Source organism: Schistocerca americana, chromosome 3 (genome assembly GCF_021461395.2).
Source record: "Schistocerca americana isolate TAMUIC-IGC-003095 chromosome 3, iqSchAmer2.1, whole genome shotgun sequence".
In the NCBI taxonomy this organism is placed as follows: Eukaryota; Metazoa; Arthropoda; class Insecta; order Orthoptera; family Acrididae; genus Schistocerca; species Schistocerca americana.
The window spans coordinates 667,965,669-667,980,930 of NC_060121.1; the positions used below are offsets into that span (position 1 = coordinate 667,965,669).

Sequence of the window (15,262 nt, forward strand, 5' to 3'; positions counted from 1 at the left end):
CTAGCGAGTAAAGGTTTCAGAGATTTCAGGTAGAGCAGATAACGACGAGGAATTTCCGCGAGATCGCCGCTGCGGAATACATCTCCTGCTCGCTTGTGGTATTTGAAACTAAATATTTATATTTTCCAGGTTTTCAGGAGAGTAAGATGAAATGAACTAAGCTAACCAACTACAACCAATAACTAAAATAAAAGCACACAAATAATATTTATTTATAATAATAAATAAATTTTAATTATCTAACCAATAATAATAAATCAAATAGAACTAAAGGGTTCTTTCTGCTTGTTGTCCTCCTCATGGTACAACAATGAACTCTGAAATGTCGGGCTATCCTCAGCAAATTGAAGAAATCACTTAAGCGTGTCCATCGCCATATAAATGCAAAGTAATTACAACTTCCCGACAGCCCATATACTCACACAAGTCTGACCGACCGAGAACTCAAGTTACTTTACCAGACTGTTCCTTCTCATACACGCTACGGCGCCGATCTCGCACCTCCCATCTGTTCGCCAAATAGTGTGTCCACTCTGCGGCAGACATTACGTAAATGCAGCAACGCGTTGTTTCGATGCCGACCAGCAGAGTTGCACAATTTGGACTTAAGTTGGCGTAGGCCTTTGCCTTGAACGGACATTATATTGAAAAATAAGGTTTTATAGCCAAAGGCTGGATACTCGTGGTCTAGAGACTGTTTTCGATTTGTAGTGAAAAGGACACCGATTTCGGTTTAGAAAATCCCCCACCGCTTAAATTTTAATTAATTTTTAATTAATAATATTTTATTTAACTAATAATATTTAATTAATAATTTTAATTAATAGTCAACATTGGGGGCAGAAAAATTCTAGCATAGCAAATCAACCTCATTCCGTCAAAGAGAGCGGACGAGCAGACAGGGCATTCTCTCGTCATTGGGGTAGAATGCTGATCAACGGCATGAGTATGCAGAAGACAATGGGAACCACTGCATTAAAGACAAATAACGTGTATCCACAGGACATATGCCCCGTAAGTGAGAACTGTCACGATGATCTCTCCATTGGCAAAAGATTCCGGGAGAGTTCCCCATTTAGATCTCTGGGGTTGGGGGGAGGGGGACTGCCACAGCGGAGGTGACCAAGAGAAAGACTGAACAGCCTACCAAAGGATAACGTTCTAGGAGCCGGGGCGTGGAATGTCAGAAGCTTTAACGTGGTAGGGAGGCTACATAATCTGAGAAGGTAAAACCAAAGACTGAATCTAGATATAGTAAGGGTCAGTGAAGTGAAACGGGAAGGAGACAAGGATTTCTGGCCATATGAGCGTAGGGCAGTAGCAACAGCAGCAGAACATGGTCTAACGGGAGTAGGATGTGTTGTGAATAGGAAGGTAAGGCAGAGAGCGTGTGTTACTGTCATCAGTTCTGTGACAGTGTTTCTCTTTTCAGAATCGACAGCAAACCAACACCGACAACGATAATTCCGGTATACATGCCGACGTCACTGGCTGAAGATGAAGGGACAGAAGATGTATATGAGGACACTGAAAGGTTAATATAATGGGTAAAGAGACGAAAATCAACAAATCATGAGGGACTCGAGTGCAGTTAGAGGAGGAGGAGGAGGAGGAGAGAAAACGGTTACAGGGGAATATGGGCTTGCGACAAGAAATGAGAGAGGAGAAAGGAACTGAGTTTCTTAATAAATTTCAGCTAGTAATAGCTAATACTTTGCTCAAGAATCACAACAGATGGAGGTATACTTGGAAAACACCGGGTGATACTGGAAGAGTTAAGTAAGATTACACCATGGTCAGACAGAGATTCTAAAAACTGATACTGACAGTAAGTCGTACCCAGCAGCAGATATAATGTATAAATGATGAACATGAAGCCGAAGTTTAAGAGATTAATCAGGAACACGTGGGATATGAAAGCAGTAACGAGGGACCAGACATGGTTGACGTTATCTAAAGCTGTAGATACAGAACTAAGAAATAGTTCAGTAGGCAGTACAGTTGAAGAGGAATGGTAACTCTAAAGAGTTAAATCATACAAGTTGCAAAGGAAAGCATAGGTACAAAGAAGGTAACTGCGAAGAGGCATTGTTTAAGAAAAGAAATACTTCAGCTGAAAGAAGGAAGTACAAAAACGTTGAGGAAAATCAGGAAGTCAAAACAACATCCGTTGAAACTAAAAGCAAGGGAGGTAACATTAAGAATGCAACGGGAATTCCACTGTTAAATGTAGAGCAGATCGTTGACAGGTAGAAAGAGTACATTGAAGGTCTCTGAGGAAACAGATTGGTCTTCTGATAGAAGAAGAAACAGGAGTCGGCAGGGAAGACATATGGGATCCAGAATTTGAGAGAGCTTTGGAGGAGTTAAGATCAAATAAGTCAGAAGGGACACATGACAACCAATCAGAAGCTCTAAAATCATTGGGGGAAGTGGTAACAAAACGACTGTTTGCGTTAACTTTTAGAGCCATCTGAATTTGGAAAAATATATCCACACAATTTCGAAGACTGCAAGAATTATCGCACAATCCAGGTCATGTGTCCAAATTGCTGACAAGAATAGTATACAGAATAACGGCAAAGTGAATTAATCGCGTGTTAGATGACGATCACTTTGGCTTTAGAAAAGGGGAAAGCACCAGAGAGGTAAATCAGAGGTTGCAGTAGATAATGGAACCAAGACTAAAGAAAACTCAAGGCACGATGTAGGATTTCTTGACCTGGAAAAGCTTTCGATAATGTGAAGTGATGCCAGATGTTCGAAGTTTTGAGGAAAGGAGGAATGGGAAACATATAACGTGTACAAGAGCCGAAAGGGAGTAATAAGAGGGGGCGACAAGAACTAAGTGCTCCGATTTAAAAAGGGCAATGATGGAAATAAACGAAAAATTCAAGAGTGGGATTAAAATTCAAGGTGAAAGGATATCAATGTTACAAATCGCTGATGGCATCGCTATTAAGAGTGAAAATGAAGAATTACATGATAGGTTGAATGGAATGAAGTCTAATGACAACAGGAAATATGGATGGAGGGTACATGAAAGAGGCGAAAGTAATGAGAAGTAGCAGATGTGAGAACAGCGAGAAACTCACCAAGATTGATGGTCACGAAGTCTATGAAGTTACGAAATTCTGCTACCGAGGCAGCAAAGTAACTTATGACGGACGGAGCGAGGAGGACATCAGGAGGAGATTAGCACTGAAAAAAAAACGGCATTTCTGGCCAAGAGAAATCTGTCAGTACCAAAAGAAATTTCTGAGAATTTACTTTTGGAGCACAGAACTGAGTGGTAGTGAAACGTGGCCTCCGAGAAAACCAGAACGGAAGAGAATCGAAGCAACTGAATTGTTGTGCTAAAGACCAATGTTGAAAATTAGGTGGACTGACAAGGTAAAGAACGAGGTTCCGTGTAGTATCAAAGACGAAAGATATTTTTGGAAAACATTGGTAAAGAGAAGGCTCAGAATGATAGGACATCTTAAGACATCTGAGAATGACTTCCATGGTATTAGAGGGAGCTGCATAGGGCAAAAGCTGTGGAGGAAGAAAGATTTGAATACATCCAGCAAATAATTAAGGAAGTAGGTTGTAAGTGTTACTGTGGGATGAAAGATGATGTTAGCACAGGAGAGGAATTCGTGGTGGGCCGCATCAAATCTGTCAGATGACTGATGACTAGAGGAAAAGAATGCGTAAGCCAAAGGAGTGGGTGCGACGGGTCCACTCCGTCGCGAACAGCCGCCACTCTGAATTCCCGGCTAGTGGCGCTCGAGCGGCCGCACTGACAAAGGGCGCTCTGGAAGGAGCAGAGGTGGACGGGGTAAATTTCTCGCTGCGTCAGAGGCGGCTGATGAAGCGCGGCTGCAGTCTTTGCCCTTGTGTTCCGTTGGACTGGTGGGGGCACATGGTCGCTCAATCGGAGGCTTCAAGCTGCTGTTGGATCGAGGGGGCATGGAGAGTTTAGTGGAGGGGGGCCCATTGAAACAGCTGCATACCGGCACTCAACGAATTTTTTTTTTTTTTTGGTAGGGTTTAAGGGCGCTCAACTGCTGAGGTCATTAGCGAACAGTCACTGGTGTTAGAGCACAAGGAACCTGCTAAAACTCAAGGGGACGGGGGGACATCAGAAGGACCTGACAAAGATGCAGATGAAATAAGTAAAAAGGTTAAATGTCTTTGGTCAAGCCAGTTAAAGTTATAAAACGCAGAAGACGAGCAGCTGCTCGAGCGTCATCAGCTAAAACATCCGATAAGGTAGATGGCAGGGACAGGACAACACGAAATTGACTAAAACGGGGACACGACAATAAAACATGGCGCACTGTTAATGCCTGACCACAAGGGCACTGCGGGGCTGGGTCACCAGAGAGCAGGTAGCGGTGGCTAAACCGGCAATGCCCAATCCGCAACCTGGTCAGAAGGACCTCCTCGCGCCGAGATGGTTGGGAGGAAGTTGTCCAAGCAGTTGGGAGCGGTTTTACTGCCTGGAGCTTGTTTCCTTGGAGGGATGACCAAGCATCCCACCACAAGGACTCAAGCCTCTTACATACATCCCCACAAACGTCAGATGACGGGACACAATGGGAGGCTGGCCGAGGCTGGAGGACTGCAGCCTTGGCTGCAGCATCCGCAGCCTCATTCCCAGGCACTCCTACATGTCCGGGGACCCACAGAAAGCTGACAGAACCGCCATTATCAGCGAAAGAATGGAGGGACTGCTGTATTCGTTGAATCAAGGGATGGACCAGATAGGGAGCCCCAAGGCTCTGAAGAGCACTGAGTGAGTCAGTGCAGAGTACATACGATGAATGGTGGTGGCGGCGGGCATACTGAATGGCCTGATGGAGAGCAAAAAGCTCGGCCGTAAAGCTGGAACATTGGTCAAGGAGCCGGTATTTAAAGGTGGCGGTCCCGACGACAAAGGCACAGCCGACACCATTGTCAGTTTTGGAGCCATTGGTGTTAATAAAGGTGTGACCAGCAAGTCGAGCACGAAGTTCGACAAACCGTGAGCAATACACTGCAGCCGGAGTACCCTCCTTCGGGAGTGAGCTGAGGTCGAGATAAATACGAACCGGAGCCTGGAGCCAAGGTGGTGTCGGGCTCTCACCCTCTCTGAAGGTGGTAGGGAGGGCAAAATCCAATTGTCGAAGCAGGCGACGGAAGCGGACTCCGGGGGGGCAGCAGGGCAGACACATACAACCCGTACTGACGGTCGAGAGAATCGGCGAAGAAGGACTTGTAAGAGGGGTGTTCGGGCATAGACAACAGCCGGCAGGCATACCGACACAGCAGTATGTCGCGCCGGTAGGTCAATGGTAACTCGGCAGCTTCAGCGTAAAGACTCTCGACAGGACTAGTGTAGAAGGCTCCGGTCGCAAGACGTATCCCCCGATGGTGGATGGAGTTGAGCCGGCGTAAGAGGGATGGCCGAGTGGACGAGTAGACGAAGCTCCCATAATCCAGCTTCGATCGGACTATGGACCGATACAAGCGAAGCAGGACAGTGCGACCCGCTCCCCAAGATGAACCGCTAAGAACTCTGAGGACATTAAGGGAACGTGTACAACGGGCCGCCAAATAAGAGACATGTGGAGACCAACACAGTTTCCGGTCCAACGTGAGCCCTAGAAACTTAGTTGTGTCCACGAATGGGAGAACAACGGGACCGAGATGTAAGGATGGCGGAAGGAACGCTTTATATCGCCAAAAGTTGATACAAACCGTCTTCTCTTCAGAGAACCGGAAGCCATTTGCCACGCTCCATGAGTAGAGGCTGTCTAGACAACGCTGGAGGCAGCGCTCCAGGAGGCATGTTCTCTGGGCACTGCAGTAGATCGCGAAGTCATCGACAAAGAGAGAGCCTGAGACATTAGGTGGAATGCAATCCATAATTGGATTGATCGCGATGGCAAAAAGGGCTACGCTCAAGACGGAGCCCTGAGGCACTCCATTCTCCTGGAGGAAGACGTCGGACAATACGGAACCCACACGTACCCTAAACTTTCGATCCGTTAAAAAGGAATCAATAAAAAGGGGCAGACGACCGCGTAGGCCCCACTTGTGCATAGTGCGGAGGATACCTCCTCTCCAACAGGTATCATAAGCCTTCTCCAAGTCGAAGAACACGGCTACCGTTTGGCGCCTTCGCAAAAAGTTGTTCATGATGAATGTCGACAAGGTCACAAGGTGGTCAACAGCGGAGCGGCGGCGACGAAAGCCGCATTGGACATTAGTAAGTAGTCGTCGAGATTCAAGAATCCAAACTAACCGAGCATTAACCATGCGCTCCATCACCTTACAGACACAGCTTGTAAGAGAAATGGGGCGGTAACTAGAAGGAAGGTGTCTATCCTTCCCGGGTTTGGGTATAGGAACAACGACGGCGTCACGCCAACGCATGGCGACCTGACCTTCGGTCCAGACGCGATTGTAGGTACGAAGAAGGAAGCTTTTGCCCGCCGGAGAAAGGTGTGCCAGCATCTGAACGTGAATGGCATCTGGCCCCGGAGCAGAGGACCGGGACAGTGCAAGCGCACGTTCGAGTTCCCACATAGTAAAGGGGGCATTGTAAGTTTCCAGATTCAGCGAGTGGAAGGAAGGTCGCCGAGCCTCGTCTGCCTCTTTCCTGGGAAGGAAGGCAGGATGGTAATGGGCGGAGCTTGAAACCTCCGCGAAAAAGCGGCCAAAGGCGTTGGAGACAGCCACAGGATCAACAAGGACCTCATTACCTGAGGTCAGGCCAGGTACCGAGGAGTGGGCCCTAATGCCCGACAGCCGGCGCAGGCTACCCCAAACAATGGAAGAGGGAGTAAAACTGGTAAAGGAGCTCGTGAAAGAGGCCCAGCAAGCTTTTTTGCTGTCTTTGATGACTCTACGGCATTGCGCTCGGAGTCGTTTGTATTCAATACAATTCGCCAACGTAGGATGGCGGCGAAAGGTGCGTAAAGCACGTCGTCGAGCACGGATAGCGTCCCTACAAGCCTCGTTCCACCAGGGGACGGAAACGCGACGTGAAGAAGAAGTAGTAGTACGAGGTATGGAACGTTCGGCAGCATGGATAATAACAGCCGTGAGGTATTCGACCTGACTGTCACAACTGGGAATATCGTGGTCCGGAAAGGTCGCCAGGGAGGAGTAAAGTCCCCAGTCAGCTTTCAGTATGTTCCAGCGCGAAGGACGTGGGGATGGGGTGTGGTGCAGGAGGCGAACGACACAGGGGAAGTGGTCGCTCGAATAGGTGTCAGAAAGGACATACCACTCAAACCGACGGGCAAGAGTGGTAGAACAGATCGAGAGGTCCAAGTGGGAGTAGGTATGAGTAGAGTCCGAGAGGAAAGTCGGGGCGCCGGTATTGAGGCAGACAAGATTGAGATGGTTGAAGACATCCGCCAAGAATGAGCCTCTTTGACAGGATGCAGGAGAGCCCCAAAGGGGATGATGGGCATTGAAGTCGCCAAACAATAAGAACGGCGGGGGAAGCTGATCGATCAGGTGCATCATGTCAGCCCGACTAACAGCAGATGACGGTGGAGCGTAGACGGTACAAACTGAAAAAGTAAAAGCAGAAAGAGTAATGCGGATAGCTATTGCTTGGAGTGGGGTGGTCAATGGGATGGGATGGTAATAGACATCGTCCCGAACGAGCAACATGACCCCACCATGAGCTGGGATACCGTCCGCAGGGGGCGAGGTCATACCGCTCCGAGGTATAGTGGGCAAAGGCAATACGGTCAGTCGGGCGCAACTTGGTTTCCTGGAGACCAAGGACGAGCGGACAGTGCAGGCGGAGGAGCGGTTGTAATTCCTCCCGATTAGATCAAATATCTCTTATGTTCCAATGAAACAACGCCATTGCTAGTCAAAAAGTTGGGGGAACGAGACGGGGAAGAGCTGGTCACCTCGATGGCCGCGGAGGGCCAGGTTGCGAGGCAACAACGCTACAACTGACGGCAGGCGGATCCGGTTCCATCGACTCGTCGCCAGCTGCGGCCGCTGTCCCTGATTGTGTAGGAGGGGCCGCATCATTTGCCGACAAAAGGCCGGCGGAACGCCTGGCAGCAGAGCGTCCCGGCGAAACTGAGGACGGGCGGGAGCAGCGACTCACGGATGAAGCGTCAGATGAAACGCGCCGGGGTGGAGAGGGGGATAGAGACTTCTTCTTGGAGGCCTTCTTGGAAGGCCGAGGAGGCACAGGGATGGTGGGCTGGACCCGAAGAAGGTCCTCACGCGCGGGGTCCGTTTTGGAACGCCGGACCTCGGAAGCTGGGGTCCGGAACGTTTCCCCAATGGACGCCTGAGAAGAGGATCGCTTCTCAGGTGGCGGGGGGGGGGGGAGGAGGAGGAGGTAGGGTGGCCCCTGGGGCAGGGGGGGTGGGGGCCGTGGGGGAGGAGGAGTTGGAAGGGAGGGATTTGGGAGGCGGAGGCAGAGCCCCCTGATGGGCAGAGGAGGCGGAGGGGGGACAGGATAGAGGTGAGGATACAGCGGAAGGAGTGGACACAACTGAGGCAAACGAAGTGGCCAGTGACACGGGATGAAGGCGGTCATACTTCTTCCTGGCCTCTGAATAAGAGAGCCGATCCAAAGTTTTGATTTCTTGTATCTTTTTCTCCTTCTGATAGGCGAGGCAGTCTGGGGACCTAGGCGAGTGGACGCCAGGACAATTAGGGCACCGAGGTGGTGGGGTGCAAGTATGTTCCTCACGAAGAGGACGTCCACAGTCGCCACAAAGGGGCTCAGCCTCACACCGGGACGACATGTGCCCAAAGCGCAAACACCTAAAACAGCGCATAGGAGGCGGGACGTAAGGTCGCACGTCGCACCGGTAGCACATCACCTTTACCTTCTCCGGGAGAAAGTCCCCCTCGAAGGTGAGGATAAAGGCCCCGGTGTCGATGCGACGGTCTTTGGGGCCGCGCTGGACTCGCCGGACGAAATGCACGCCGCGGCGCTCCAGGTTGGCCCTGAGCTCCTCATCAGATTGTAGCAGGAGGTCACGATGAAAAATAACCCCCTGCGTCCTATTTAGTGCCAGATGTGGGACAATGGAGACTGGGATGTCCCCTAGGCGGTCGCACGCCTGGAGTACCGCCGATTGTGTGGCAGAGGCGGTCTTGATAAGAACGGACCCTGATCGCATCTTGCTGAGAGCCTCGATTTCCCCGAAGACGTCCTCAATGTGCTGAACAAGGAACATGGGCTTGGAGGTGGCGAACGTCCCCCCATCTGTTCGAGAACAGACCAAATAGCGGGGGAAGTACTTCGCCCCAAGCCGGCGGGCCTGTCCCTCCTCCCATGGAGTGGCCAAGGGGGAAAGGGCAGGAGAACCAGAACTAGAAACGGTACCTTTTCTTTTGGAAGACTCAGCCGCAGAGCGACCTGATACGTGTTGACGTTTCACGTGCGAAACGTCCGCCCCGATACCACCCACTCCGACCAGGGGCTCTCCCCACGGGCGCCACCCAGCCGCAGCAAGGGCCACCTGGCAGGATGACCATTGCCGGGAGTCCTGATGCCCCAAGGAGACGGGCATCTACTCCTTGGCCAACGTGGGGAGGGTGCAGCTCAGGTATCGGCAGTACGATCCCTGTGTTGTCAGGGGACTACAACCTAGAGGGTACATGACGACCCCACCACAACGGGCTGGCTACCGTGCTGGATTTCTGGTACCATGGAAAGTCCATCATGATCGCTGGTGCAGATGGAGATGCACTATGGGCGTAACTTGGACAACCCATCAGGCGTTTAGGCCCAATTTGAGGAATAATGGGTATGGTGACAACGCCGGTGCAATGCTGAGTGCCAAGGTCTTAGTGCACTTAGGACCAGTGGTACACCATGTAAGGTGTCCTTCCCCAAAAGGCTCGTACTTCTGTAGAATTTTGAAAAATGGAGGTCAAACCCCAAGGGGGACCATCACATTAAGGCCAAAACATTTTAGACTCCTTTTAGTCGCCTCTTACGACAGGCAGGAATACCGCGGGCCTATTCTTACCCCCGAACCCGCAGGGGGGGCTCGACGAATTGTGGACTCTAATGACGTTAAACAGCCACACAGAGAAAGGTGTCTGTCGAAAGGGCTGTTAACTGTTTTGTCTATGTGGATTCGAGAGGCTGTTCAGGCTTGTAAACGCGTACTCGCTACTCAGACGATTGAGTAACTTTATTTTAAAGTACAGTATGGGTGCACATTGTGGTTATTGTATAATGTCCACTTCGTTTTGTATGGGCGAGCTTGTTTTGACAAGAATCATTGAGCCGTCGTAAAATATGCTGTCTTGAAGAGCGCGCCGCAGCGCGTAGTGTAAAACAGTCGCCTTCCGTCTCTGGCGGTGGCGCCGCTGTGGCAATTGCAGCTTTGGTGTCTCCCCCTGGTGGGAAAGGGGGAAAGTTGCCTGTTCACGGGCATTTAAGAGGCGCTATGAGCTCAGCAGTCGGTCAGTGAGTCGGTGCAGCCTGGGGAGTCTAGTCAGTTGGTCAGCCAAGTCAGTCTGGGTCTGTCTGTCCGTCGTCCGCATTTGTGAGGAAGTCAGTGTGTCTGTCGTCCGGAGTGCTAGTATGTGTAGGGCCGCCAGTCTGCTCGAGTTCGTTTGGGCAGTGGTCATTGGCGGTTGGATCGATCGGTTGGTCGGTCGCGTACTGGGACAAGATGACTTGTTCGCCTTGAGCGTCGGCACATGTGAGGTCGCCGCGTAAGTCCGGAGGGCCGCGCCGTGTGGCGAGGGGTAGTGGCTTCGCGACCGACACGAGAGCAACAGGAGCCAACCCACGACATCGTCTGGCCAGTGCGAGCTGCGACGCCGTGAGACGGAAGATCGGCGCGCCTTGCTGCGTCCGTTGAAGCGGCTGGCAGCGGACGGTTCGGGAGAGCGTTTTGAGGGTGCTGCGCCAGGTCTTCGCCAGACATCGCAGTTTATTGGAAGTTAAGTGATTCATGATATGCTGTTTCATTTACTTGACGTTCTACTTGTTTTCTTGGTGAGTCTCTCGTCCGTATTTGTTAGGCAGTTAGTGTTTATCTTTCTGCCTGTCGGTCTGCCATACGTTAATAGCTGCCTCTGTCATGTTTGTCTACTTCGGTGCTAACGAATTTATTGCTTAAGGAGTAAAGGCCGAATTCCTGAAATATGTTTTTATCTTGCCTATCATTTTGAGGCGGTATATGTGTAATGTAGAGCATGTTTGTACATTTTATGTAAGACTGCATTTCATGGGTTTTTATTTAAATGGTCATTTTAGTATATAAAGTTGCCACCCTTCCACCGTAAGAGTTTTCTTTTAGAAACAAGTTGCACTTTCGGTGGCAAGTATTTTTAATGTGTTTTGTACCATTTCCATCCCTCCTACAGGGTGCATAGTTTGTGTGAGTTGTGAAAAAATTTAGTTTAATGTAATCTGGTGTGTTGCAGATTTGCACCAGTCTAGTCTTTCAGAGGTGGTTGTGAGAGGTCGTGACTACGGCCGTGTTAAAAGGGAGTGGCAAGCTTCTCAGCCCGAAAGCTCATACTGTCAACAACAAAATTAATAATAATAATAATAATAAATAATAATAATAATAATAATAATATTTCTGTCTCGGAATAACTTGTAACTTGATATTTACAGGGTGCTTTCTGATTATAATTTTTAAATCTTTTTTTAAAAAAGAAAGGGTTTTTAGGAATACAACTCTCATTTCTTGAAATTTAATTTGTTTTCATCATTTACCCACTGGCAACTGCTTCCACGCTCACATAGTGTGATTAAATGTATTAATGTTCTGGAAGAACCGCTAGTAAATAAATTCTTCAAGAAAAGACTTAGAAAATAAATTCACGGTTCAATCATTTTTATTACATTACGTGTTATTCAGCTCAGTACTATTTATCCTTTTATTTACTTGATTAGTTGAAAAAGGTGTCCACATTTTGGAAGCAGCTGTATATCGGAAATGTTATCGCATCAGCTATCGATTCAGCGTAGACTTTGTAAGGGTATCTGTGACCATTTTAATTTCATTTATTCTGAAATGCAATACGGTGAAGTCAATGCGTAATTTCACATTTTTTCTTGTGAAGTGCTAGTGACATCTGAGACACTTCCGTCTCCCACGTTAGTTAGCGCGATTTGTTTATGTTAATATTATCTGCGAGCGCTTTAAAATTGCTGATGTAAATATATAAAACTGAATCCAGTACGTAATTTGAAAGCAGTTGTATATTTGAAGTACCTTCACATCATGCTGGGAGATTAGCTGCTGTCTTAATAGTAATATTTTCTGGCAGGTAAAGAGAATGAGATTTGAAATTCTCCCTGCTCACTGAGCTTAAAAGTTTTATAAAAACAACATTGTGTGATGAAATTGTTTTACCGATTGTGTTTTAAAGCCAAGTGGAGGTTAATAGGAGCACAAGTTCGTTCAGAAGGATTTAAATCCTACCAGTGTCCGTGCGTTTCTGGCGCTGCAGTCCGGAACCGCGAGGCTGCTACGGTCGCAGGTTCGAATCCTGCCTCGGGCATTGGTATGTGTGTGATGTCCTTAGGTTAGTTAGGTTTAAGTCGTTCTAAGTTCTAGGGGACTTATGACCTAAGATGTTGAGTCCCATAGTGCTCAGAGCCATTTTTGAAATCCTACCAGTACTATTCCATTGCTACCGTACACGGGGGAATAATATGGTGTATGGGAATTCTGAATAAACCCAACCTGGTTTCAGAAAAGAATGTGTTGCATTACTTACTGATCGCCATTCATAGTATATTAAAATGATGTTCCAGAACAATTTTGTGTGTTCCCAAGACATTTATTTAACATAAATGACATGCTAAAAGCACGTATTTCTCTGTTAGGAGTTAGAAGAGCTTGTTCCAGTAGCTTGCGGTAAAGTGATGCTAATTTTCATGCTGAAATCATTTAATAATTCATGCGTTTGTTCCTCACCGCAGACGAAGATGACATTTAATGAAAGGAACACTTATCAGATGCCGTCGGGGACAGCGTTGCGCCTAAGCCAGGCTGCTACCCGCATATGCCCCCGCTCTCTTGCCATGTCCACTGGTGTTTTCCCTTTGTTGTTTGGTAACAGCGTGGCGCTGGATAGCGCAAGGTAACTCACAGCCGTCTCTGAGCCCTTGTACGCCGCCAGGTGAAGGGCAGTGTTGCCTTTCTGGTCCACAGCGTCCACGTTCAGACCCGGTGTTAGGAGAAGAGGAAACAGAGCGTCTTCTTTATTACCGAACGCTGCATAGTGCAACGGCGTTAACCCCTCAGCATTGGCAGCATTGACTTCAGCACCGTAACTTATCAACGTCTGCGTGATGTTCCCGTCGCCGGCTTGAGCTGCCAGGTGCAACGCAGTGTTCAGTGAACTGTCCACGTGACGTACATTTGCGCCGTAGTTTAACAGAAGCCTCACGGCCGGAACTTGGCGCCTACGGCAAGCCGTAAGCAGAGGCGTCTGCTGCAGATTATCGCAACACTCCTTATCCATCTGGGCTGTCAGCATCACTTCCAGCGATTCTATACTGCCGCAGAAAACCGCCTCGTGTAAAGGTGTCCTGCCCCCAGTGTTGCGCAAACTCGTGTCCGCATTTGACACCACCAACGCCAGGACAGCATTTGAGAAGTCATTCGTGGCGGCCACATGCAGTGGGGTGTTGCCACTGCGGTTGGGGACGGATACATCGGCGCCCAAGTGCAGCAGCCTGGTTAGAGACCTGTACGCCAGTGTCTGGGCTGCCACGTGGAGCGGTGTGTTGCCTGCGACGTCTGCAGTGTTGACGCTGGCACCCAGATCCTTCAGCACTGGAAGTAGGTCAGCGTTATCAAAGCGGGCAGCCCAGTGCGCCACCGATGTTCCGTCTGCATTCACCGCCGCTACAGAAGCACCTGCACTGACCAGCTTCCTCACCACTTCCTCAGAACCCTTGCTGGCTGCAACGTGAAGGGCAGTGTTCTGCTGGTCGTCACACGCATCCACGTCGTAGTTCAGGCTGAGTAAGTAGTCGAGCGCTCTTGAGTGTCTTGCGGCTGCTGCGAAATGAAGTGGCGGTGCCGATTCCAGAGGCAGATCGCGGTTGGTGAACCCCAAAGCGCGCAGAGCTTTGATCAGTTGATCTGGACATCCTCTGTCAATAGCGTCGTCTGCTAATATTTTGTGCGTATGTTCGTATCTCTCTCTCCAAACGCCTCCACTGTATTCTCCCGTCTCAAACAAAGTTCCATAACCTGAATCTCTAAGAATAACACTGCCACTTGAACTTCTTCGTTCACTCTGATATGATTGTTCCAAAATGTTGCTACCCTCACATTCGTCTGTCTCCCTTGTAGCCACAGTACCTGAATCTTCCGAGAGAATAGATGCTGTACTTAAATTATTTTCCGGAACCGGCACAGCGTTAGAATTCGCTTCCAGATGGTAGGCAACATTGGCCCCATCTTCGAGAATGTAACCACCGCTGATACTCGTTTCCAAATCCTGCACTTCTGTGGCATTTTCCCGTAAAGGCTCTGTGTCGGTACCATCTCCCAGCACTGGCACAGCATCAGTACCATCATCCAGTCCTGCCGCACTGTCGGTGTCCTCTTCGATATGAGAAACGTTATCCGAACCCTTGTTCACAGCGGTCGCAATGTCAGGGTCGTTCTTCAGAACGAGTGGAGCGTTGGAATTTTGGTCCAGTTGAGATGCAGCTACTGAATCCAATTCCAGGACAGGCGAAAGTTTCATCCCACGCTTCCGTGACCTGTACAAGAGAGAACAGGAGGAACTTTTATGTTATGAAACCAATATGAAAAGAATGACAACCTCGTTAAAGACTAACGAGAATTTCTCAGTAAATGCCACTTCATAGGGAGTTCAACAGCAGTAATTCTGCTGACAAAACGTTTAATAGACACACATTAAAATGACCATGCATGAACGAGCGTAAAATTCCTGCTTGGCAGTAATTCAAACTTTGGGCCATGTCACAGTACGGTGGCGTTTTATTTGAATCATTACCAATGTGAGATGTTACGCTGTGTTTCAACCACCTAACAGGACATGCTGCATGCGGAGAAAGTGCAAAAATCATAGAAATAATCGTAGACTCACCTCAGATGATGTTGCCCGCAGCTGGCAACGAAACGTCAGGGAGAAGTATTTCTACTATTGGACCACGGCCTCTTAGCCCGGAAGTTTTAATTACTGAATAATGCAATGACTTTAAAGGAAGACCTAATGATAATTGCGGTATTTCGCTGAACGTAATTTGGGGAAGTGAGTGAACGAAAGTGTTCGC

At 48.8% G+C, this 15,262-nt stretch overlaps 1 protein-coding gene across 1 annotated transcript; it reads right to left on the reverse strand.

The window, feature by feature from the left end:
- Positions 1-12,957: 12,957 nt before the first annotated feature.
- LOC124606300 (serine/threonine-protein phosphatase 6 regulatory ankyrin repeat subunit A-like) lies at positions 12,958-14,709 on the reverse strand. Its single transcript, XM_047138282.1, has one exon. The coding sequence runs from the start codon at positions 14,707-14,709 to the stop codon at positions 12,958-12,960; it is 1,752 nt and encodes a 583-aa protein (XP_046994238.1).
- Positions 14,710-15,262: the final 553 nt, after the last annotated feature.